The sequence below is a fragment of the Dipodomys ordii genome, unplaced genomic scaffold, assembly GCF_000151885.1.
Source record: "Dipodomys ordii isolate 6190 unplaced genomic scaffold, Dord_2.0 Scaffold19, whole genome shotgun sequence".
NCBI classification, from domain to species: domain Eukaryota; kingdom Metazoa; phylum Chordata; class Mammalia; order Rodentia; family Heteromyidae; genus Dipodomys; species Dipodomys ordii.
Genome location: NW_012267235.1, coordinates 1,418,755 through 1,441,607, shown reverse-complemented (window position 1 = coordinate 1,441,607; position 22,853 = coordinate 1,418,755). Strand labels below are relative to the sequence as shown.

At 41.7% G+C, this 22,853-nt stretch overlaps 1 protein-coding gene across 3 annotated transcripts in view; it reads left to right on the top strand.

Moving 5' to 3' along the window:
- Positions 1–22,853, top strand: part of Aatf (apoptosis antagonizing transcription factor) — a 101,726-nt gene that overhangs the window by 72,416 nt on the left and 6,457 nt on the right. The window contains exons 11-12 of one of the 3 annotated variants that reach the window (XM_013013453.1): positions 114–185; positions 20,865–20,930. In XM_013013453.1, coding sequence (XP_012868907.1) covers positions 114–185; positions 20,865–20,930 — 138 coding nt within the window. Of the gene's footprint in view, positions 1–113; positions 186–18,513; positions 18,544–20,864; positions 20,931–22,853 lie in introns of all 3 variants that reach the window. The other 2 variants (XM_013013455.1, XM_013013454.1) reach the window with 2 other exon arrangements.

Here is a 22,853-nt window from a genome sequence, read left to right as displayed (position 1 = left end):
AGAGCCAAATATCCCTATGATCGGTTCTGGGTTTGCAAACTCATAGAATGTGTATCCTTTCCTAGGTTAATGGTCTCTAAAGTTGCTGTCTGTGTGTTTCTTGCTTTATTTAGGTTTCATGTCCTTAGCAAGCTTCTGAGCTTCATGGCACCTATTGACCACACTACAATGAATGATGATGCCAGGTGAGTAATAGATTAATTATATGTCTCAAATGGCTTCATGACAGCCTGATATTGACCTGTTCTATTGCCTGTCGCCCTCTTGTTTCTTCTTATCAGTTAACCATTTGTCATTGGTATCATAGCAAGGATCCTCGTCTCATCTCCTCACTCCCTTAATTACTAAAGCCAAATCAACAATTTCCATAAATCTCAATGCCATCTGTGATGATTCATTTAGCTGCATTGCTTTGTTGTCTTTAATGTCGTTGGCCCATCTGCCTAGGATATCTGACATCCTCTCTGGAGCAGAGGGTCAGGACAGATCACATGCTCTGTGTGCTTGCTCTTTGCAGAATGGCTATAGATATCACTGGAGAGGTGTACATATAATGTATTTGTTGAGATTGTTGTTGAATATTGTGGGTTTTTTTTAACAGAAGAACATGCTCCTACAGCTGAAATGACAGAAATTCATACAAAAAAATAACTATTCACAATATTGTATCAGAGGCAACCATTTTTTAAAGAATTATTTCTTCTCAATTTATTAATTGGCATTCTACTATACGGAGAGTTCCCTTCCCCTGCATTTATTTACCATTCATTGATTCATTTGTAGTAGTATAGACTCATGCATTCCTATTTTACTCAATGAATTATATTTATAGTGTTAAAGTTGTTCTAGGTAGGTGAAACCCCTTTAAGCTGGCTTGTGTCCTTTTGATCCAGTCACTATTTGAATTCTTACTTACTCTCTGGCAAGATGTTCAAAGCTTATCATATATCTTTCTTGTGCCAATGCTGGAATACACTTTTCTTGAAGGCACCCTTGTTTTTATTGGATGGTGGTGTTTAGAAACCAAGATCAAGCCAGGCACTAGTGGCTCACACCTATAATTCTAGCTACTCAGGAGGCTGAGAACTGAGGATGGAGGTTCAAAGCCAGCCTGGGCAAGAAAGTCTGTGAAACTCTTATCTCCAATAAACCACCAGAAAACCGGAAGTGGCGCTGTGGCTCAAGTTGAAGAGTGCTAGCTTTGAACTGAAGAGCTCAGGGACAGTGCCCAGGCTCAGAGTTCAAGCCCCATGACCAACAGAAAAAAGAAAAAAAAAACAAGAACCAAGAAACTAAGATCAGTGTGTGGGACAGGAATATGGGGATATATGTACATAAATGCAGGATGACTGCTTACAACATCTCAATGTTTCAGGGTCTGTGAATTGCCTTTCAGTGTGATTTTTCATGTGTGTGTGTGTGTGTCTATGTGTGTGTGTCTCTGTTTACATGTGTGTACATGTGTGTGTATGTGCGCGCACACATGTGTCCATCCATCCATCCATGTGTGTCCCTTTCAGGGCTTGAACCAGGGCCTGGGCACTGTTCCTGAGTGTTTTGAACTCAAGGCTAATGCACTACCACTGAGCCATAGCTCTACTTCTGTTTTTTTTTTGTTTTTGGTTTTGGTTTTTTTGAGGGGGGAGTGGTTAATTGGAGGTTAGAATTTCACAGACTTTTTTGCCTGGGCTGGTGATCCTTAGATCCCAGCTTCCTGCATAGCTAGGATTACAGGCATGAGCTACTTGGAATCTGTTTTATTTTTTTTCTTTCTTATAACTGAAATCATTATATTCTATAAATAGTTTGCATTTCATGTCACACATGCCATTAAAATAGTTTAAAAATTATATAACTATATAATATTTTTATATAATTTAGTCATTCATTGAAAGTTGGACACAATTGTTTTTAATTGTCATTATTATAAATAATGCTGTGATAGAGACTTTTAGACAAATACATATGAAGTAAGATTATTGATGATAAGATAGGTAGATGTGGGTTTTGTCAGCTTTCTCTTTTCTTTTCTTTTTTTTTTTTTTTTTGGTTGGTCATGGGGCTTGAACTCTGGGCTAGGGCACTGTCCCTAAGTTCTTCAGCTCAAGGCGAGCGCTCTACCGCTTGAGCCACAGGGCCACTTCCAGTTTTCCAGTGGTTTATGGGAGAAAAGAGTCTCACAGACTTTCCTGCCAGGGCTGGCTTTGAACCGAAATCCTCAGATCTCAGCCTCCTGAGTAGGTAGGATTATAGGCATGAGCCACTGGTGCCTGGCTTCAGCTTTCTCTTTTAAACTGAATATGACCTTTTATTTGGTGATTTATTTCCAAATTTCATCAGAATTTTCTTCCCGTTGCCTGGAAAGTGTTAGGTTGCCAAATGTGAGGAAACACAATTGTGTTTTTTACTTGATTTATTCCATACTTTGAGTACAAAATAACTTGTTCTGATTCTGTTCATATCTGTTCTGGGCTCATATGTTCTTTAGTTCTGTGGAGGTATGTAGCTGTTGCTGCTTACACACACACACACACACACACACACACACACACACACACACATCTTGAATCTTGAACTCAGGGCCCCAGGCACCACACACACACACACACACACACCTTGAACACACACACACACACCTTGAATCTTGAACTCAGGGCCCCAGGCACTATCTCTGAGCTACTTTTGCTCAATATTAGCATTCTACTACTTGAGCCACAATTCCACTTCTGGCTTTTCTGGAGGTTAATTAGAGATAAGAATCTCACAAACTTTCTTCACAGGCTGGCTTTGAATCTTAATCCACCGATCTCGGCCTCCTAGTAGCTAGGATTACAGGTGTGAGCCACTGGCACCCAGCAGCATTGGTGGATTTTAATGTTGAGTATACTGGAACCAGCCAGCCATGGGTACTTAGAGACCACTGACTTACTGTTGGAAATAATGTAGTACCATTCTTTGTACCTACAAAGAAATTAGGTATCACTGCATACTACTTTTCCTGAAGTGAATAGATTAAGTTTTGCTATATTACTGACAACATTGTTCAATAAAATTATAAATAATTTAAAAGCTGGAGTGGGGGGAGGAGAGGTCGGAGGGGAAATTTGGGAGAAAATGACAGAGGGGGTTCAAAAAGAAATGTACTTATTACCTGACTTACGTGACTGTAACCCCCTGTACATCACCTTTACCAGAAAATTTAAAAAAAAAAAAAGATGTAGTAGAACAGTATAACAATGTTAACTGGGGAAAGTAGGCCTAAATTAGATTAATGCCCAGTGGGATGAGGCATCTTAAGTGCTCATCCTTGAATCTCTCATGTCCCTCATACAGTTCTAGCTAATAATTGGTGCTTTAGTTGAATTGTATTGAAACGGGATACAGCTGTCATTAGAAGAAAAGAGTTTTTTTTTTTTTAAACACAGGATATTAAGATGTCCTGGTGAGGAAGAAATTTTCTCTTTAAAAAGATCTTTAGATGGGCAGTGACTTCTTCACCTTGTTTTTCCTGTGGGGTGGTATGTGTGGTGTTACCTTATTTAATTTTTGCTCATACAAATTATCTTTCCATAGTAAAAAAAAACCACTTTCTCTTCAAGTGATCAATTATAAAAAACAAAACAAAACAAAAAACCATAGCCAAACCTTTAGCCAGGTACTGGTGACTCACACCTGTAATCCTAGCTAGCTATTCAGGAGGCTGAGATCTGAGAATCATAATTCAAAGCCAGCCCAGGCAGGAAAGTCCATGAGGTTCTTATCTCCAATTAATCATCCCCAAACCAGAAGTGGAGCTGTGGCTCAAAGTGGTAGAGAGCTAGCCTTGAGCAGAAGAACTCAGGGACAGCAGTCAGGCCCCAAATTCACACCCCATGACTGACAGAAAAAGAAAAAAGAAAACTTTTTTAAATGCAAAGTGGCCCAGTTGAGTCTCTGGGTTACCACATTTCCTTTTGGGAGCATTTTTTTCTAGGTTCACTTTGGCTGTTTGTATGCTTTCAGTTTTCTTGTGTTTGTGAGTTTCATGTATCCCTGGCATTGACTATGTGCTGGTCCAGTAGGTCTGTGCCTTCTGCAGTGTAAGGTAGACAGGTGGTTTCTGTTGTGTGTCTGATGAACATTCCCTGCATTGAGACAAACCCAAAGAAATCCCACTTTGGCCTATGTATTAAACATTTGCATGCAAAGGAAGACGTTACCATGACCTAAAATTGCTTTTGTCTAATGCTTGATGCTCTTGGCTTGAGGCAACCAGCTCCCACAGTACCTACTGTTTGCCTTTCAGTCTTCTCTTCTAGGAGGCAGGGAATCCTGTGGTCTGCATAGACAGCAATGAATTGAAAAGGGAGAAGGCACCTGGCATGGAGTTCATCTAAGCTTTACTGAGTTGCTATTCACTTTGATGTTAAAGGTTTTCTTCTTGGCTATTATTACTTTTGAACCAACATACATTTTTAATAGGGAGTTTCATTGTGATATTTCCATCTATGCATACAGTGTACCTTGAAAAAATTCATATCCTTTGCCATATTTCTATTATTGTCCTCCCATTTCCCTACTTTTCAAATAGCATTTGGTGGGTTTCATTATGCAGTGTGTATGTTATTCTCTTCACCTTTCAGTATCATGCTGATCTTCTCTCAGTTCCCTTTTTATATTCATGCTCCATTACCACAACTGTACAATCACCATCCTCCTCATCCTTTTAGGTCTGTATTCCACAAATGACTAAAAACATGTTATATTTGGTGTTTTGTGTTTGTCTTATCTCACTCAACACGAAAATCTCTAGATCCACTGGTTTTCCTACAAATAACATAATTTCATTTTTCTCTGGCTGAGTAATATTCCATGGTGTATAATATATACCATAATTTCTTTTTCTTTTTGTCGGTCATGGGGCTTAAACTCTGGGCCTGGAGCTGTCCCTCAGCTCTTCAGGTCAAGGCGAGCATTCTACCACTTGAGCCACAGCACTACTTCCAGTTTTCTGAGTGCTTTATTGGAGATAAGAATCTCACAGACTTTGCTGCCTGGGCTGGCTTTGAACCACAGTCCTCATATCTCAGCCTCCTGAGTAGCTAGGATTACAGGCGTGAGCCACTGGCGTCTGGCTATACCATAATTTCTTTATTGATTCGTTGGATAGGGAATGGGCATCTCAGGTGATTTTACATTTGGCTGTTGTGAACAGAACTGTAATAAACATAGGAATATTGATATTTTTCTGGTATATTGAGTTATACTCCTTCAGGTATATGCCTAAGAGTGGTATGCTGCAGTCATACATAGGTCTATTTTTAGGTTTTTGTGGAACCCCCATGCTGATAGTGGTTGTACTAGTTTACATTTCTGCCTGAGCATGAGGATTCCTTTTCTTGTATCCTTAGCAGCATTTGTCCTTCCTTCCTTTCTTCCTTCCTTTCTTCCTTCCTTCCTTTCTTTCTTTCTTCCTTCCTTTCTTTCTTTCTTTCTTTCTCTCTCTTTCTTTCTTTCTCTCTCTCTTTCTTTCTATCTTTCTTTCCTTATTACCTTCCCTTTATTTTTTTGTGCTGGTATCAAAGCTTGAACTCAGGGCCTAGTGTTTTCAGTTTTGCTTTTTGGCTTATAGCTGGTGCTCTGTTACTTGAGCCACACCTCCAACAGCCCTGCTTATACTGGTTAATTGGATGAAGTCTCATTGACTATTCTCCCTGAGCTGGCTTTGAACCTCAGTCTTCAGATCTCAGCTTCCTTAGTAGCTGAGATTACAAGTGTGAACCACCAGTATGTAGCCTGTTTGTTTTCTTGATTGCTCTTCTGACTGTGACAAGATGGAATCTTAGTGTAGTTTTGATTTACATTTCCTTTATGGTTAAGGTTATTGAACATTTCATGTACTTATTGGCCATTTGTATATCTTCTTCTGAGAAGGGCCTGTTCAATTTATTTGCCCATATATTAATTTTATTATTCTTTTACTGTTTAATTTTTTTAGCTCTTGAGTTCTTTGTATAATCTGGTTATTAATCTTTTATGCATTGAATAACTGGCAAAGATTTCTCTCCCATTCTGTAGGTTTGTTCTGTCTCACTTACTTGCTCCCTTTGTGATATAATAGATTAATAGATCTTGGATTCAGGGTCTTAACATTTTGCTCAGCTTTCTTTCTTTCTTGGTTGTTTTGGTTTGGGTTTTGGTGCTGAGGACTGAACTCAGCGCCTTATACTTGTCAGCCAAGTAGCAGTCCCTTGCTCAGCTTTCTTGTTCACAACAGGCATTCTGTCACTTGAGCCATGCCTCTAGTTCAATGTTTTGCTCTCAATTGGACATGGTGTCTCTTGGAGTTTTCTTTCTGGGCTGAAATCAAACTGTAGTCCAGATCTCAGCTTCCTGAGTATCTAGGATTAGAGAGGCATGAGCCATTGGTACCCACAAATAGGTTATCTCTTGATTCTGGTAATTGTGTGTGTGTGTGCGCGTGTGTGTGTGTGCGTGTGTGTGTGCGCGTGTGTGTGCGTGCGCGTGTGCATGTGTGCCTGCCTGCCTATTTTCCCCTTTTTTCTTTTTCTTTTCTTTCTTTTTTTGGTGTGTGTGTGTTTGTGTGTGTGTGTGTATGTGTATGTGTGCACGCCTTGGTCTTGGGGCTTGAACTCAGAGCCTAGGTGCTGTCCCTGAGCTTAATTTGCTCAAGGCTAGTGCTCTCCCACTTGAGTCATTGCTGCACTTCCGTTGTTCTGTTTTTATTTTGTTTTGATGTTTAATTGGAGATGAGAGCCTCCTGCTGGCTTTGAGCTATGATCTTCATATCTGCAGCAGCACCCAGCTTGTCCTTTTTTTTTTTTTTTTTTTGTCGGTCGTGGGGCTTGAACTCTGGACCTGGGCACTGTCCCTGCGCTCTTCAGCTCAAGGTGAGCACTCTACCACTTGAGCTACAGCTCCATTTCCGGTTTTCTTTTATTGGAGATAGGAGTCTTCATCCTGCCCGGGCTGGCTTTGAACCATGATCCTCAGATCTCAGTCTCCTGAGTAGCTAGGATTACAGGTGTGAGCCACCAGTGCCTGGCTTGTACTTGTTTTTGTTGTGAGTGTTTGCTTGCTTTTTTTTTTTTTTTTTGCTAGTACAGAGGTTTGAACTCAAGGTCTTGAGCTCTCTTGGATTTCTTGCTTGCTCACTCTGTTAGGATTTTATGCATTGATGCATTGGCTGCTACTTTAAGGAGGGTTTCTCAGACAAACTTGATTCTGTGTGTAGTTCATAGTATTTTTCTGTTTTTTTTGTTTTGTTTTGTTTTTGTCCGTTGTGGGGCTTGAACACTGGCCCTGGGTGTGCTGTCCGTGAGCTCTTCAGCTCAAGGCTACTGCTCTACCACCTGAGTTTAATGCCACTTCCGGTTTTCTGAATGGTTTATTGGAGGTAAGAGTCCCGCAGACTTTTCTTACCGAGCCAGCTTTGAACTATGATCATCAAATCTCAGCCTCCTGAGTAGATAGGATTACAGGCATGAGCCACTGGTGCCCTGCTCATTGTATTTTACTATGTAGCTTTCTTATTCAAAATGTGGCAACAGCAAGAAAGGACCCTTTGCTAAGTACCAAGCACCGAATGTGTTATTGTTTTACATCTGAAGTTCTGGAAAAGAAATGTAAAGATGTAATCAGATCTTGTCAACATCACTTCCATGCTGTTCTTGGGGTGCCTGGGTATAATAGAGTTCATGCAGGCAATTTGTCTACACCTGCCACTTTTGTGTGACATGCCTGTCTTCCAGTTGGCAATCTAGGGGTTACTTAAACTATCTTTTCCTCCCCTTCCCTACTGTACCCTTTTATTTTGTAGAAACATGCAGATTGTGGTGAGATACTCCACTGTAGTTCACTCAGCATTTGAGAACTTGTCAGTAATAACCCAGTAGTACCCTTCTTAGCACACTGTCTGCTGGTTCAAAACTTGCAGGCAAGTATGGCTAACATACAGATGTTTTTTTCTGAGGCCTCTTATCTCCTAAAAAGATACAGGTTATTCCTACAGGTGAAACAAGTCTGGGCAAATATGCAACACTGATCTAATCAGCAGGAACAAGAGCAATGTTTTAACTGGTGCTACCTTTTACTAGCATCATTAAAGGTGCCCATTACTCTTTTATTAGCAGTTCCCGCTCTTCTTTATCAGATTACAGAACAAACATAACTCGTGGCAGTGATTTGATCTCTTGTTAAAGAGGATTACAGCTTTGCATTAACTCGGATTGACACGGTTTATAATTCGATTGTTGATACTCAAGCAGGCAATATCACATGTTTGACCCCCCAGCAGTGCTGAGGGGAAGGGACCCCTATATATCATCATTAAAGATTGTGCCCAGTGCAGAGACGGAGGCCTGGGCTTTCCTTTACTAATGTCACAAAGGACAAATAAATGTTTTTCAAGTTCAAGCCTAAGATGTAGGCCAAAAAGCACTGCTGTTGTTTCTTCTCTTTCCTGATTGTCTGCTGTTCAGCTTCTTATTCTAGAGAATTCTTATTGTCTGAAGTCTTGGTCATAGAGAGTGGACTGAAAAAAGTGAATCACGTAGCCAAGCGCTGGTGGCTCACGCCTGTAATCCTAGCTACTCAGGAGGCTGAGATCTGAGGATCGCAGTTCAAAGCCAGCCCGGGCAGGAAAGACCGTGAGACTCCTATCTCCAATAAACCACCAGAAAACCGGAAGTGGCACTGTAGCTCAAGTGGTAGAGTGCTAGCCTTGAGCTGAAGAGCTGAGGGACAGCGCCCAGGCCCAGAGTTCAAGCCCCACGACCAACAACAACAACAAAAAAAGTGCATCACACCTTCTGGAAAGAGAAGTTCTCATTTCTGCAGTCACAGTCTCAGCATTTCTTCAAAAGGTTGTAAATTTTTCTGCTGAAGGATATTTAATCTTTTTATTTGTTTTACAGTTTTAAATAGTATTAATTACTTGTATGAAGATGTTTCATTTTGACATGTTCATCTACACATATAGTTACCTTTTTTATTTATTTTTTCTTGTTGGTCATGGGCCCTGAACCATGGGTGCTGTCCCTGAGCTCTTTTGCTCAAGGCTGGCACTCTTCTGATTTTTTGGTGGTTAATTAGAGGTAAGAGTCTCTCAAACTTTCTTGTCTAGGCTGGCTTTGAACTCCGATCCTCAGATCTCAGCCTCCTGGGTAGCAGCTAGGATTACAGGCATGAGCCACTAGTGCCCAGCTAATATAGTGGATCCTGATCAGACTTACTCCATCTCTCATCCCCTCTTTCTTCTTCCTCCTTTCCCAAGCCAATCTCAACAAGCTTCATTGTTCTGTTTTCATATACGTACATAAAATATTTTGACCTTCCTGCCTTATACCCTCACCCAAACAGGACCCATTTTATATTCCTGTATTTTTTTTAGTATATGTTAATTGTTCGGGCACATATCTTAATTGAGTATAAATATTTCCCTTAAGGATTTGTGTTTTTTTTTAAATAATTTTTATTGAGATTAAGTGATTACATAAATTTCACAAATTTCACAGTATAGTAAGAGATAGTGATACTTAGTTATAAGTTGCAAACACATTTTCTTCATAATGTAAATTGTCATTATCGTGGTCTGTAATGTTTGTGAATTCTATAAGCTTTGACAAACAGCTATTTAAAGCTTTTGTTATTGGCTGTTCAAATATATCTTTTTTTTTGGTTGTGGGCTTGAACTCTGGGCCTGGGCACTATCCCTGAGCTCTTCAGCTCAAGCACTCTACCACTTGAGCTACAGCACCACTTCTGGTTTTCTGGTGGTTAATTGGAGAAAAAAGTCTCATGAGGGCTGGGAAGTTGGCTCAGTGGTAGAGCCCTTGCCTTGCATGCCTGAGGCCCTGGGTTCGATTCCTCAGCACCACATAAGAAAAAAGCCGGAAGTGGCACTGTGGCTCAAGTGGTAGAACACTAGCCTTGAGCTGAAGAGCTGAGGGACAGCGTTCAGGCCCAGAGTTCAGGCCCCACGACTGGACCCAAAAAATATATTAAAAAAAAAAAAGTCTCATGAACTTTCCTGCCTGCTCTGGCTTTGAACCAAGATCCTCATATCTCAGCCTCCTGAGTAGCTAGGATTACAGGCATGAGCCACTGGCACCTGCTCAAATATATCTTACAGGTATCTTTTATATCATAACTTAAGTAACTTGAAAGTGGGTAGGCAGATAGCTAAGATTTTTACCTTTGTCTAGATTAGTCACTCATACATATTATTAATATGTTTTTCACAATGATCACTGAGCTGGCATTAGATTGCTAATAAATATATGCCATTTCCATTTCTGAGTGTAGTCATTCTTTGCTCTGATTCAGCCACCTAAGTGTGCCATCCTGTTTGTGCTAGGCAAGGGATGAGCAGGGTAACAACATTGCATCTACTTGCTCTAAGCCCTTCATGGACATTTTCATTCAGTCCTTATAGGAAACCTGTGAAATGCTCAACATCCGTATTTTATGATGGGAATACTAAGGCATGGAGCAATTAAGTAACTTGCCCAGATTAAACATCAAGTAATAGAGCTGGTACGTGCATGTGGTGCAACTTCTAAGAAATCAGCAAGCTTTTAGAATATTAGAAATAATGTGCCAGAGGGAAGTTGTATATATCCATATGTCCCATATGTACACACCTTTCAATTAAAAGCTTTTTTAGAAAATAATTTAAAGTTGTTTTGATTGAGGTTTTTTTTTTCTTTCTTTTTTTGTGGATCATAGCTCCTCTGCCTTTTTATTGTTGTTGTTGGTCGTGGGGCTTGAACTCTGGACCTGGGCAGGTCCCTGCCCTCTTCAGCTTAAGGCTAGTGCTCTACCACTTGAGACACAGTGCCACTTTCGGTTTTCTAGTGGTTAATTGGAGATAAGAGTCTCATGGACTTTCCTGCCTGGGCTGGCTTTGAACTACAATCCTCAGATCTCAGACTCCTGAGTAGCTAGGATTATAGGCATGAGCCACTGGTGCCCATCTCTTCTTTCATTTTTTTTTTTTTGGTAGTTATTTGAAGGTCAGAGTCTAATGGACTTTCCTGCCTACTCTGGCTTCAAACTGTGAATTTCAGTTCTCAGCTTCCTGAGTGTTTTTCTTTTTTTCCTTTTTCTTTCTTTTTTTTTAAAAGTACTTATTCTTATTAGCATCAGTTAGTTGTACAAAGGACATTTTGACATGCCCACTTATGCATATCATGTATCTTGATCAGACTCACCTCTCTGTCACTTACCATCTCCAATTCCCAAACTAACTGTAATAGCTTCATTTGTTAATTTTCACACTTCATACATACATTCAAAAAGTATACAGATGAAGCCGGGCGCGCCAGTGGCTTACTCCTGTAATCCTAGCTACTCAAGAGGTGAGGTCTGAGGATCATGGTTCAAAGCCAGCCTTGAGCTGAAGAGCTGGGGGACAATGCCCAGGCCCAGAGTTCAAGCCCCATGACTGAGAAAAAAAAAAAAGTATGCAGCTGTATCTCAATTCCTGTAACTTGTTATTTTTTTAAATTATGTATTTATTTATTCTAGTTTGGTATCAAACCCGTGGAGAATTTTCTATAACAATGTACAAAGGGTTAACTGACTATAATATGCTGTTTTAATTTATTCTTTTTAAATTAATTTACTTTATTATTATATAGAGGTGATTTATAGAGGGATTACAATTACATGAGTCAGGTAATGAGTACATTTCCTTTCATGCAGTGTCTTCTGTTCCCTCACTTTCTCCCAATCCCTCCCTCCTGTCTCCACCCATGAGTTTTGTCGCTTTCATCACTATCCAGTGAGCTCCACTGCTGCACTTTTCCATTCTTCTTCCCTCAAGTTCTGTAACATCCCCCAGCCCATTCAAAGATGGACACTTGAATGCATCATACATAAGATAAAGAAGACAGAATTGTGAAAAACTACACACTTAGAAAAGAAAAAAAAAAGAGGTCTCTTGTTTCCATATCTTGGAGTCCGTTTCAATATGTATGTTATTTTCTATAAATATGAAGAGACACTTCGGCATTCTTTGTGTTTCTCTCCTCTAAGAGCATCTTCTTTTGGTCTCACTGTGTGTGAGTAGCTAGAGTCCTGTATATCATCTCTCAGTATATTTTAGATCTAATTTCCACGCATCAGAGAGAACAGATTTTTTTCTTTCATAAAAAATATATTCCAGCTGGGTGCCAGTAGCTCAAACCTATAATCCTAGCAACTCAGGAGGCTGAGATATGAGCATTGTAGTTTAAACCCAGCCCCAGCCCCAGCAGGAAAGTCTGTGAGACTTTATCTCCAATTAACTACCAAAAAAGCCAGAAGTCGTGCTGTGGCTCAAGCTACAGAGTGCTAGCCTTTAGCACAAAATCTTAGGAACAGTGTCTAGGCCTTGAGTTCAAGTGTGTGTGTGTGTATGTGTGTGTGTGTGTGTGTGTGTGTGTGTGTGTGTCCGTGTCCTATCAGTCATTGAGTTCAAGTGTGTGTGTGTGTGTGTGTGTGTGTGTGTGTGTGTGTGTGTGTCCGTGTCCTATCAGTCATTGAGTTCAAGTGTGTGTGTGTGTGTGTCCGTGTCCTATCAGTCATTCACATTTTAGTATGGATTCATTAACTCCCAAACCTGCTCTAATTCTTCTGGTTAGATCCTAGGCATTATAATCAGCTTTGAATTCTGATGCATCATATTCAGTCACTTTGTTCTTATAATTCACCTCTGCGAGAGTTAGACAGATGTCTAACTTCCTTAAAGACACTATCTTTTATCCTCTGATTAAAAACAATGCATGTGCACTCGAAGCATGTTTCAAGTGGTAGAGCACCAGCCAAGCAAGCCAGCAAGCACGATCATAGCTTTCAGTTTAAACCTCTCCACTACCCAGTGATGGGAGGGAGGGAATGAGAGGGAAAGAGGGAACAGCTTAAACTAAGCAAAAGGAAAGAAATGTATGTATCACACAATGTGGAAGAAATAGTTGCATTGTCAAAGCTCATAGAATTCAGTAACACTATAGACCATGATAATGACAATTTGCCTTGTGAAGGTTAAAATGTGTTTGACTTTAAGTATCATTATCTCACAATACTGTGAAATTTATGTAATCACTTAATCTCAATAAAAAATTATTTTAAAAAATTATATTTCCAAAATGTAAAACAAAAAACAAACCCTGCCACTACCCTCTCAGTAGAGCTAGGAGTGTAGCACAGTGGTAGAATTACCTGTTGCCTTGTAGTTTGGTCCTCAGCACTGCAAAACAAACCACTTTTTGAGCCAAGTATGAATGGCTTACACCTGTAATCCTAGCTGCCTAGCTACTTAGGAAGCTGAGATCTGAGTATCTCTGTTCAAAGACCAGCCAAGGCAGATACCCAAAATACTCTTAATCTCCAATTATTAGCAAAAATCTTGAAGTGGCAAACACACACACACACACACACACACACACACACACACACACACAAATACGCAGTGCATGCTTCTGGAAGAAAACTTGAGTTGGGTGCTGATAGCTCATATCTGTACTCCTAGCTATTCAGGAGGCTGAGATCTGATGATCATGGTTCAGAGCCAACCTGGGCAGGAAAGTTTCTGAGACTCTTATCTCCAATTAACCACCAGAAAACTAGAAGTGGAGCTATGTTTCAAAATGGTAGAGCGCTAGCCTTGAGCAAAGAGTTCAGAGACAGTGCCCAGGTCCCACGTTCAAGTCCTATGACTGACAAAGAACAAAAGAAAACTTGGAAAATACAAAAAGGATAAAGAAAACTTCATCAGACATTCTGCTATTTTTTTCACATAATTTTTTGTGTATTTTTGTATAGACATGCATAGTTGTTTGCATCTTTTTTTTCCTAGTTAACTTTGTATTATAAACCTTTTTTTTTTTTTGGATCCGGTCGTGGGGCCTGAACTCTGGGCCTGGGCGCTGTCCCTCAGCTCTTCAGCTCAAGGCTAGCGCTCTACCACTTGAGCCACAGCACCACTTCCGGCTTTTTTTCTTTTTGCTTATGTGGTGCTGGGGAATTGAACCCAGGGCCTCAGGCATGCAAGGCAAGGGCTCTACCACTGAGCCACCTTCCCAGCCCCTATAAGCCTTTTAATGCTATTTTTTTATTTTTGTCAATATTAACACATATTAGTTGCACATAGGTTTTATTGTGACATTTCCATATGCACATACAGTGTACCTGTCAACTTTACCTTCTTTCTTTCCCTTATTCCCTCTGCTCCTTCTAAAATCAATTTCAATGGGTTTCTTTGTCTGTTTTTATATATGCATATGTCCTTGCCCCCTAGCAGAGTCTGTTTTTATTTACCCTTTCTTTTCTTTTTTCTTTTTTTAGTGCCAGTCCTGAGGCTTGAACTCATGGCTTGGGCGCTGTCCCTGAACTTTACCCCTCAAGGCCAGCATTCTACCACTTATGCCATAGCTCATTTGGTGGTAAATCAGAGATAAGAGTCTTACAGACTTTCTTGCCTGGGCTGCCTTTGAACTGTGATCTTCAGATCTCAGCCTCCTGATTCACTAAGATTGCAGGAGTGAGTCGGGGTACCCACCTGGCTATAGTTACTTTAATCTATATTCATTGTACCAGGTGGTTTTATCCATAAATTTCTCACATGAAAGTGCCATTAGTTGGGCTAGGAAGGTAGCTCAGTGGTAAAGCGCTTGCCTTGCATGCCTGAGGCCCTGGGTTCGATTACTCAGCACCACATAAGCAAAAAGAAAAAAGCCGGAAGTGGTGCTGTGGCTCAAGTGGTAGAGTGCTAGCCTTGAGCTGAAGAGCTGAGGGACAGCGCCCAGCCCCAGAGTTCAGGCCCCACGACCGGCCCCCCCCCCAAAAAAAGGAACTGCCATTAGTTTTAAGATCATGTCAAAAATGAGATATTTCATTATGGGATATTTGTTATTGTTGGACATTTCAGTTTCTTTTGTTTATTTTTATTTCGCTTCAGTGAATATATTTGTATAGAAATCAGTGAAGATCTTAGAATCTGAGTAAATCTGAGTCAAATATATGAACTTTTGACTGATTCTTAATAGGCTAGATTATTTCACCATGTCTTTGCCTTGTGAGGCTATGTCATTGTGCCATTGCCAATAGAGAAGAGTTAGTTTTTATTTTCTATTTTAGTATGCTGTGTCATCACTTATTTGTAAAAAGAAAGTCACATAGCAAATAATAGGACTTACAGTAGGAAGCACTGGGTTGTTGTCTGATGCATTTCACTATAAACTTGAAATTTGTCTCTTTACAGCATATTGCTCAGTGTCCTCCATTTTGCATTTTTCCTTTCTGTTTGAGTCCAGATCTTTCTTGTCCAAACTTTTATCACCCTAACAGCCTCTAACTATCAATTTGACCTCATGGGCTCTGCATATGTCCAGACTTGCCTTCTTCACATCCACTCCTGTTTGCTGTAAAACAACTCATAGTCTGGATCCCACACTGAAGGCCTTCAGTATTTGGTTTCCTTGCTACCATCTTTCTTGTCTTTGTCATCTGTTGGAACAGCATGCCCTCATACCATTCGGGTGGGGTCCTGCTTTCCCAGAACATGTCCTCCTCCCGTTCCTGTCTTCATTCTGCTTCCTTAACTTGGAGGGGCTCCCAGCCTGTCCTCTACCATCCTTTCCTGTGGAGGTGTTCATAACTATTTGAAGTTACCAGCCTTTTGCCAGAGGACTCTTATGATCCCCATACCTCATTTGGTGGATGGCTCTTTCTCTGCTGAATCCTCCCATTTTGCATGTTCCTCCCCAATGCTTCACAAAAACACTATAAGATTTTTTTTTCCTTGCTAAGAGTGTTAACTTACAAGTTAAAGAAGATATGGTTATGTTTATTATAATTTTCTATCTGGTGTTATCAAAGCATTATGCTTATACATTTGAAATAATTTGTTTTAATTCTAATTGTATCCTGCTTTATGTAGCATTTTTTGTAGCACAAGTATTTTTGCAAGACTTTATATGGGGTCTTTTTTCAGTGCTGTCAGCCTGCTCAGAGCTTGGGAACTGGCTTGGAATTCTTGAACAAATGGCATATTCTCTGGTCTTCAGGTATAGTACAACCCTGAGATATCCTCTCTGTGTGCCTTAGTGGTTTTCTTTTCTTTTTGGCCAGTACTGGAGGAGAATGCAGGGCCGCACACTTGCTCAGCCTGTTTGTTTACTCACTCAGCTGGTGCTCTGCCACTTGAGCCCCAGCTCCAGCCTGGCTTTTTTGCTAGTTATTTTGGAGAGGGGGCTGTCTCTTCTGGATTTCAGCCTCCTAAGCAGCTAGGATTATAGATGTGTCACTGGTACTCAGATTAGTGTTTTTCCTTTTAAATTGCCATTCTTGCTCACCAGTTCTAGAGAATAAATATACTCTTTATTTCTGAAAAAGGACTGTTTTAAACGTAGTATTTACAGATATTTATTCAAACAAACCATTTGTGTTACAATGTCTGTATATTGTGCCATTGTCCCTTTGTCTATGATACAGACCTATCCATATCTATGCCATCTTATAAATAATTATAGACTTCCTTTCCAAAACTCCCCCATAGGCCTTCAGCTTAGAAGGCTAAACACAAACTGACTGCTGTGATTATTTTTGCTAACAATCCTAAAAGATTGATGAGAAGAAGGATTTTTGCCTCTTTTGCTAAAAGCTTTCTGGGTCATCTGACTCCTTCTATTTACTGTCCTTTGCTCTGTGAACCCTTTGCTCTATGTCCATATTACATAGTGTTCAGCACCAGGTTGCCTCTTCATTCTTTGAGGTGTGTGCCTCCTTTCTAGAGCATTGCAGTTTGAGAGCCTACCTTTAATTTATTCGTAGCTCATGGTCTTGTTGGAAAGGCACCAGAAAGGAAGAGTGTGGTTTGTGGGCTTCTCGTTTCTAGCCCTTCACTTAGAAGGTTTTTGAGGTCTTTTTTACTAGGATGAACTTTGGGAAAAGATTTTCTAAGAGTACTCTTACTTTTCAATCACTTTCCTGAGCTCTATATTCTGCAGTAATCCTCCTGGCCAGCTTGTCTGTAATGTTTGTACCAGGCTTGGTTTTTGGCAACCCTCCTACAAATTACTGGTTCATGGAGAGCACCAGCAGGACTTTATGATGATCACTTATACTTCAGATCAGTGTTTTGGACTGCTTTCATGATTTAAGAAACAAATAGAAGTTCTGGAATGCATTGTGTATAGTTACCTTTTGTGATTTTTAGTGTTGGCATTAAGTGTCAAACCAAGAAGGATCTGTAGAAAAAGGCACTGCTTCAGTGTGCACTGAGGTCCAGTTGCTGGGAAGCACCTGTTTTGGGAGCTGCTGTTACTAACTACCCAGGAAATGAGGCCTGGAATGAGCCATAGCCACACCTTGTGTTTTATCCATGTCTCCCTGTGGGGAGTGGAACACTTTATAAATATGAACTCTTTTACCCTCTGGGCACCTCCACTTTAAAGGTAAATAAGACTGGAGGGTCTTTCTTCTCCAATATAGATGAGGAAACATCAGCCTGAGAGGGAAATTACCTGAGCCTAGATAGCTGAGGCGATCCAGTAGTAGGCCTGCAGACTATGGTGGCCCCGACACTTCCTGTGCTTTCTCCTCTGTTTTTCAAGGGTGTGGGGGCTGGGCCTTTGTCTCTAGTGTGGAATGGGAAACGCTGCAAAGACGAGCAATTGTTCTTCAATGCTTTGTGCTCCCTTATAAGAAAGAAGAAATCAATACACATTTTCTCATACACACACTTGGCAGCACTCCGTCGCCTCTACCACAGCTCGATCCTGTGGCAGAGGCACAAGTATGCAGCACCACAGGCACCCCAGCTTCCAGGGGAAGAATTGCAAACTACTCATTTTGTACTTAGCAATCAAGCTTTTTAAAGCCAGCCGTGTAAGCAGCTGAGGCCATCAAGCTGCAGACTGCAGGCGCTCAGTGGTGCCACTGGTATGGGAGAGATGGTCTTGTTGTGGATGTGAAAAGTCAGAGGGATCCTGGGCAGAACCATTGGAGAAGGGTTACCTGACCAGCACTGGCACAGAGCTGCCTTTTGCAGATCTCCCTCCCTTTCCTTCTCCCTCTCCCTCCCTCTCCCCCTCTCTCCCTCCTTCCTTCTTTCTTTCCCTCCTTCCCTCCTTCCCTCCCCCTCTCTCCTTCTCTCCTTCCCTCCCCCCCTCCTTTTTTTCTCTTTGGTGTGGTTCCTGGAGCTTGAATTCAGGCCTTTCTGTTTTGTTTTGTTTTGGTGGTTAATTGGAGATAAGAGTCTTATAAACTTTCCTACCTGAGATGGCTTTGAACCCAGATCCTGGAGTCTCAGCCTCCTGAATAGCTAGGATTACAGGGGTGAGCCACCAAACTCAGTTCACATTCCTCTCCATTTCCTCAGAAGAGGAGGAAGCCCTTTGAAGGACACTAATGCAGGCAGCAGTTCCCATTTTCTTTTTTTTTTTCCTTTTTTTTTAAATTACAGGTGTGAGCCATGGGTGCCCAGCTTCTATTTTTTATTATTTTTTCTTTTGCTTATGTGGTGCTGAGGAATTGAACCCAGGGCCTCATGCATGCAAGGTAAGCGCTCTGGCACTGAGCCACCTTCCCAGCCCCCCATTTTATTTTTTGAGTAAACTAAGTTAGAGCTCTATTTCAAGTTGAATTTAATTTTCTAATTAGAAAATATGGTATTGATCTCTGAAACTTGGCTACAAGTTAAATGTAGCACTTGTATTTACAGAATCTGTTGCCATTATGTATAGAAATGGCAGACAGGACAGCCTTTCAGGGCAGAGTAGGTGCAGTTATTTTCAGTTGGCAGAGTGGCTAAAGTGGGAATGGAGTTCTGGCTTTGGTGACCTTCACACGGAGGAGATGGTCAAAGCAGAGAACAGAGTTGCCAGGACAGCAGGATGTTGGAAGAGGACAGGGCTGAATGTGGGAGAAGAGCAAGGAGGATGGAGAGGAGGACTGAGCCTTGGGCAGCAGGTAGACAAGCTTGCTCCTGCTGTCTGTCCAGCAGTCCCTCTCCCACTCAGATCTGTGGACTAGCTGTCTTGTGTTTGCTCAGCAGTTGCTGTTTTTGTATTTGGATTGGACTATGTTTCTAAGCAAAAAACAAAAACCCTCCCAAATTATTGCCAAACATAAAAGCGAGAGTGCATGGCTGAGACTCTCCAGGCTGATCGTGAATCCCCTCACTAATTTTTTTGCATGTTTTGACCCCCCCCCCGAAAGTTGAAGTTCAGTGAAACAGGAGGTGCATCCTGTGATGCTCCCAGGTCCAGGGTCACCGGGTAGCAGTCCTCTCGTGTATACCAGTGTAACTGGGCATCATCTCCCTTCCCTGCTTGCTGCTAGAAGTGATTCACGTCTAAGCAGTGAAGCATCTCCTTGCTTTTAACAGGAGCTGTTAGAGGGGCTGCTGTTTGAACAAGGAGCTTCATCTTCCTGAAGCCAGCAGTCACAAAACCGTAAACACAACACTGGCCAACTCTATTGCCACGATCACAGTGGCCTGACGTTAATATTAAACATCTCCAGCAAGGCAGAGAGCTTGTACCAGATTCCAGAATAAAAATAAAGAGAAAACCCTGCTAAAAAATAGTGAGATGATTTTGTCATCTTTCCTTTGTGAGGCTATTTGTCTTCTCTCTCATCAAATCTGTTATAAAATAGTCAAACTGTGAATGTGGAAATCACCCCAGGAATACGGAATATTAATGCACAGGAAAGGAGCAGTGTCCCTTTTGCCTGAAGAATGGCTTCTGTCCCCATTCCACCCTTTTTAGTTTGTTTTTGTTAAGTCCACTAAGGTAATTTTTAAAAGAACGTGAGTGACATGAGTGGAGCGATGAAAGTTTGAAGTATTTTTCTATCTTTGTTAAAGTGAGAGAAGATCACCAGATTTCACCCTCGGTTCCTTCTGCCCCTCTTCTCTCCTCAGATTTCACCCTAGGTTCCTTCTGGCTCTCTTCTTTCTCCTCCTTCCCATCCTCCTCCCCATCTTCCTCCTCCTCCCCATCCTTCTAGTTCCTTTGTTTGGGGCTTGAACCTGCTTCTTTGAACGTTTATAAATCTTGAGTCTGTCTGATCTTTAGGAGACGGGCCAGAGGCCAAACGTCACCATCTATAATTTAAAGCTGTAGGGCTAAAAGCATTTGCAGAGGCTTGAAGGACCTAGTTCTGACCTGACCAAAAGAGTGCACTGGAACAGACCTTCCCAAGTCTCCTTCAAGCCCTGGGAGGATGGTGATGAGAACCGACACACTGCTAATTGATGGGTCTAGTTTGCTCCAGCTTCCTGGTTGCCTGGGCTCCTTAGAAATGAGTCATGTATTGCCACCTTGTGGCAGTTTTGGGCAGCTGCGGTTTAAGCTGCCTTGTATCCAGATTTAGGTAATTAGTGAAAGGAGGGGATTCTCTGAGTCACTGTCAGCTACTTTGCCAATTTGAAACAGTTACAGAGTAGGTCTTGGGAGAAGGAAGGTTGCTTTCTTTTACTTCTGTTCTCTGTTTTGTGCTATTTGTGTTTTCTGTCACTCCAATTTGGTTTAGCTTTCAGTGTCCTGTGCCTTCAGGACACACTTCAAGAAAGAAGTCTGTGATCCTCTTATTGTTGGGGACTTAAAGAGGGTAAGTATGGGAGAGTTCTGCTCTGACTTCTACTTGGTTGCCCTCCAGAACCCTAAGCTTTTTGTATTCCTGACTTGAATGCCATCCTAAGTGATGCTTACTATTGATTAGTGCTGCTTCTGGCTTTGCTCTTGGGTGGCCTTCTGACTTGTCCTCTTGGCAATCTTGTGTTTCAGTGTGAGTCCCATCCTGGGGTGGGCACTGCGTCACCCTTTAGCATGGAACACTTGCCTGCTGTTTCCATCAACATATTCTTCCTGTAGGCCATGGTCACTGATGTTGATCAGGACAGTTTGGGTCAGAGCAACAGAAGGAATAAGGAATAAAAGGTAAAGGAAAATATCCTTTAGTATCCTGTGTTCTTGGGAGCCAACCACAGGGCATTCTGTTGTGTTGGTTGCTATGTCTTGTGGCATTTTGTAACATTCTGGATGATTGGGCTGTTTATGCAGCAAGGACTTTGCTTCGCAATATAAAACCACCATAGTTAAGGAGGACACTGCTGTTGTCTTATTGCTGAGCAAGCAGGGATTTGGGAGAATACGGAATTCACTGCAGGCCATGGATCTGAGCCACAGCCAGAACCAGCTCAGACCCCAGGTTGCAGCACTGCACACTCATTATGTGCTGTGTGCCAGCACAAATGATCAGCTGTGTTTGGTGACTGTCGCTATACATGAGAGAAAGCTGTTGTCCAGGACCTTCGGGGATTTCTGACAGGACAGTGGAGCAGTGCCCAGTCTTTGCCCTTCGGCCCACTTCAGTTTCTGATGGTTAGAACAGGGACTTGCATCTTCCTGGAAGAGGCCCCCTTGTTCAGTACCATTTGCCAGTTTGTGCCAAATGAAAATTGGCAAGGTAACTTTCTCAGCAGATCTGTAGACTGTCTGGGCATGTTGATGGGTAAAACTGAAGAGAGTGGAGCTTTGTAAAAGCAGAGAGAAGCTATTTAGACTGTAAGTGGCAGGTCTGAGGTGTAGCTTGGTGGTAAGACACTTGCTCAGCATGTATAATGCCCCAATTTTGAACCCCATCATTGAAAAAAAAGAAAAGAAAAAGGAATATAGGAGCCAATGGTGTATGTAGGTGTGTGTGTGTGTCTGTCTGTCTGGTCCTGGGCCTTGAACTGAGGGCCTGGGCATTGTCCTTGAGCTTTTTTGCTCCAGACTAGTGTTCTACCACTTGAGCCATGGCTCCACTTTCAGCTTTTTGGTGGTTGAAATAATTGTGGGCAAGCTGTCTGGACTAGCTTTGAGCTATGATCCTCAGATCCTAGCCTCCTAAATAGCTAGGATTACAGATGTGAGCTACTGGTGCTTGCCTCAGTGATGTCCTCTGTGTCCTCTGTGCTTGCTCTCACCCAGCTAGATTAGGCTGGTGATGCTGGGATTGGCACTGAAGATGTGAGAGTCTTCTTGGAGCTTCTGCAGACTGGAGGATTCAGTTGGGTTAACAGGAAGACTGGCCTAGGAGCAGTAAGGGCGAGTCACAGAGTGAATTCCTATGTGTCTGCATGTGGAGTAGGCTATGCCCGACTGGGTGCCACATGTTGGTGATCCTCCATGGTAGCTAGGGAAGTTCACGTAAGCATTCAGACATTGTTTATAGAATACATACTCCTAGGTTGTATTTTAAGGCAAGAGCCATACACATCTAGTGAGTGTTTATAAGCTTTCATAGCCCTAAGTAAATGTGTTCAAAACACAAATATGATGAAAGGTGACAGCAGTGACATCACCAGCACATTTGGAAGCACATGTTTGTCATCACTGGCTTGAGGTACAGGCACGCATGTGAATTTCTGCATTGGCCTTATGTCTGTTGAATTGTCTCAAATGGTTTTGGGTTTAATCCAGACTCTGCCAGACATGAATGTAGGAAGCACTGGAACCTTTAATCTCATTTTTCCTGTCACGTTCTGTTGTTCTCCCTTGGTTCTTAAATATATATATTGGGGGTTAGATTCAGCAGGAAAAAAAAAAAAAGCCAAAGCACTGCAGTGTGCGTGCAAAGTCCTGCAGCATGCAGAAGACCTGGAGGAGTAGAGAGGAAGGAAAGGCCAGATTCCTGCTGCCTGTGCCTTAGGGATCACATCTCACTCATGAGGCAACAAAGGAATAATTTCACATTAATCAAGGGAAAGTTCTGGATTGTAACCCTATTTGCTTTTTGAGACAGGGTCTTACTGTATAGCCCAGGGTGGCCTCCAACTCCTAATCCTCTTGCTTCAGCATCCAAGTGCTAGGATTACA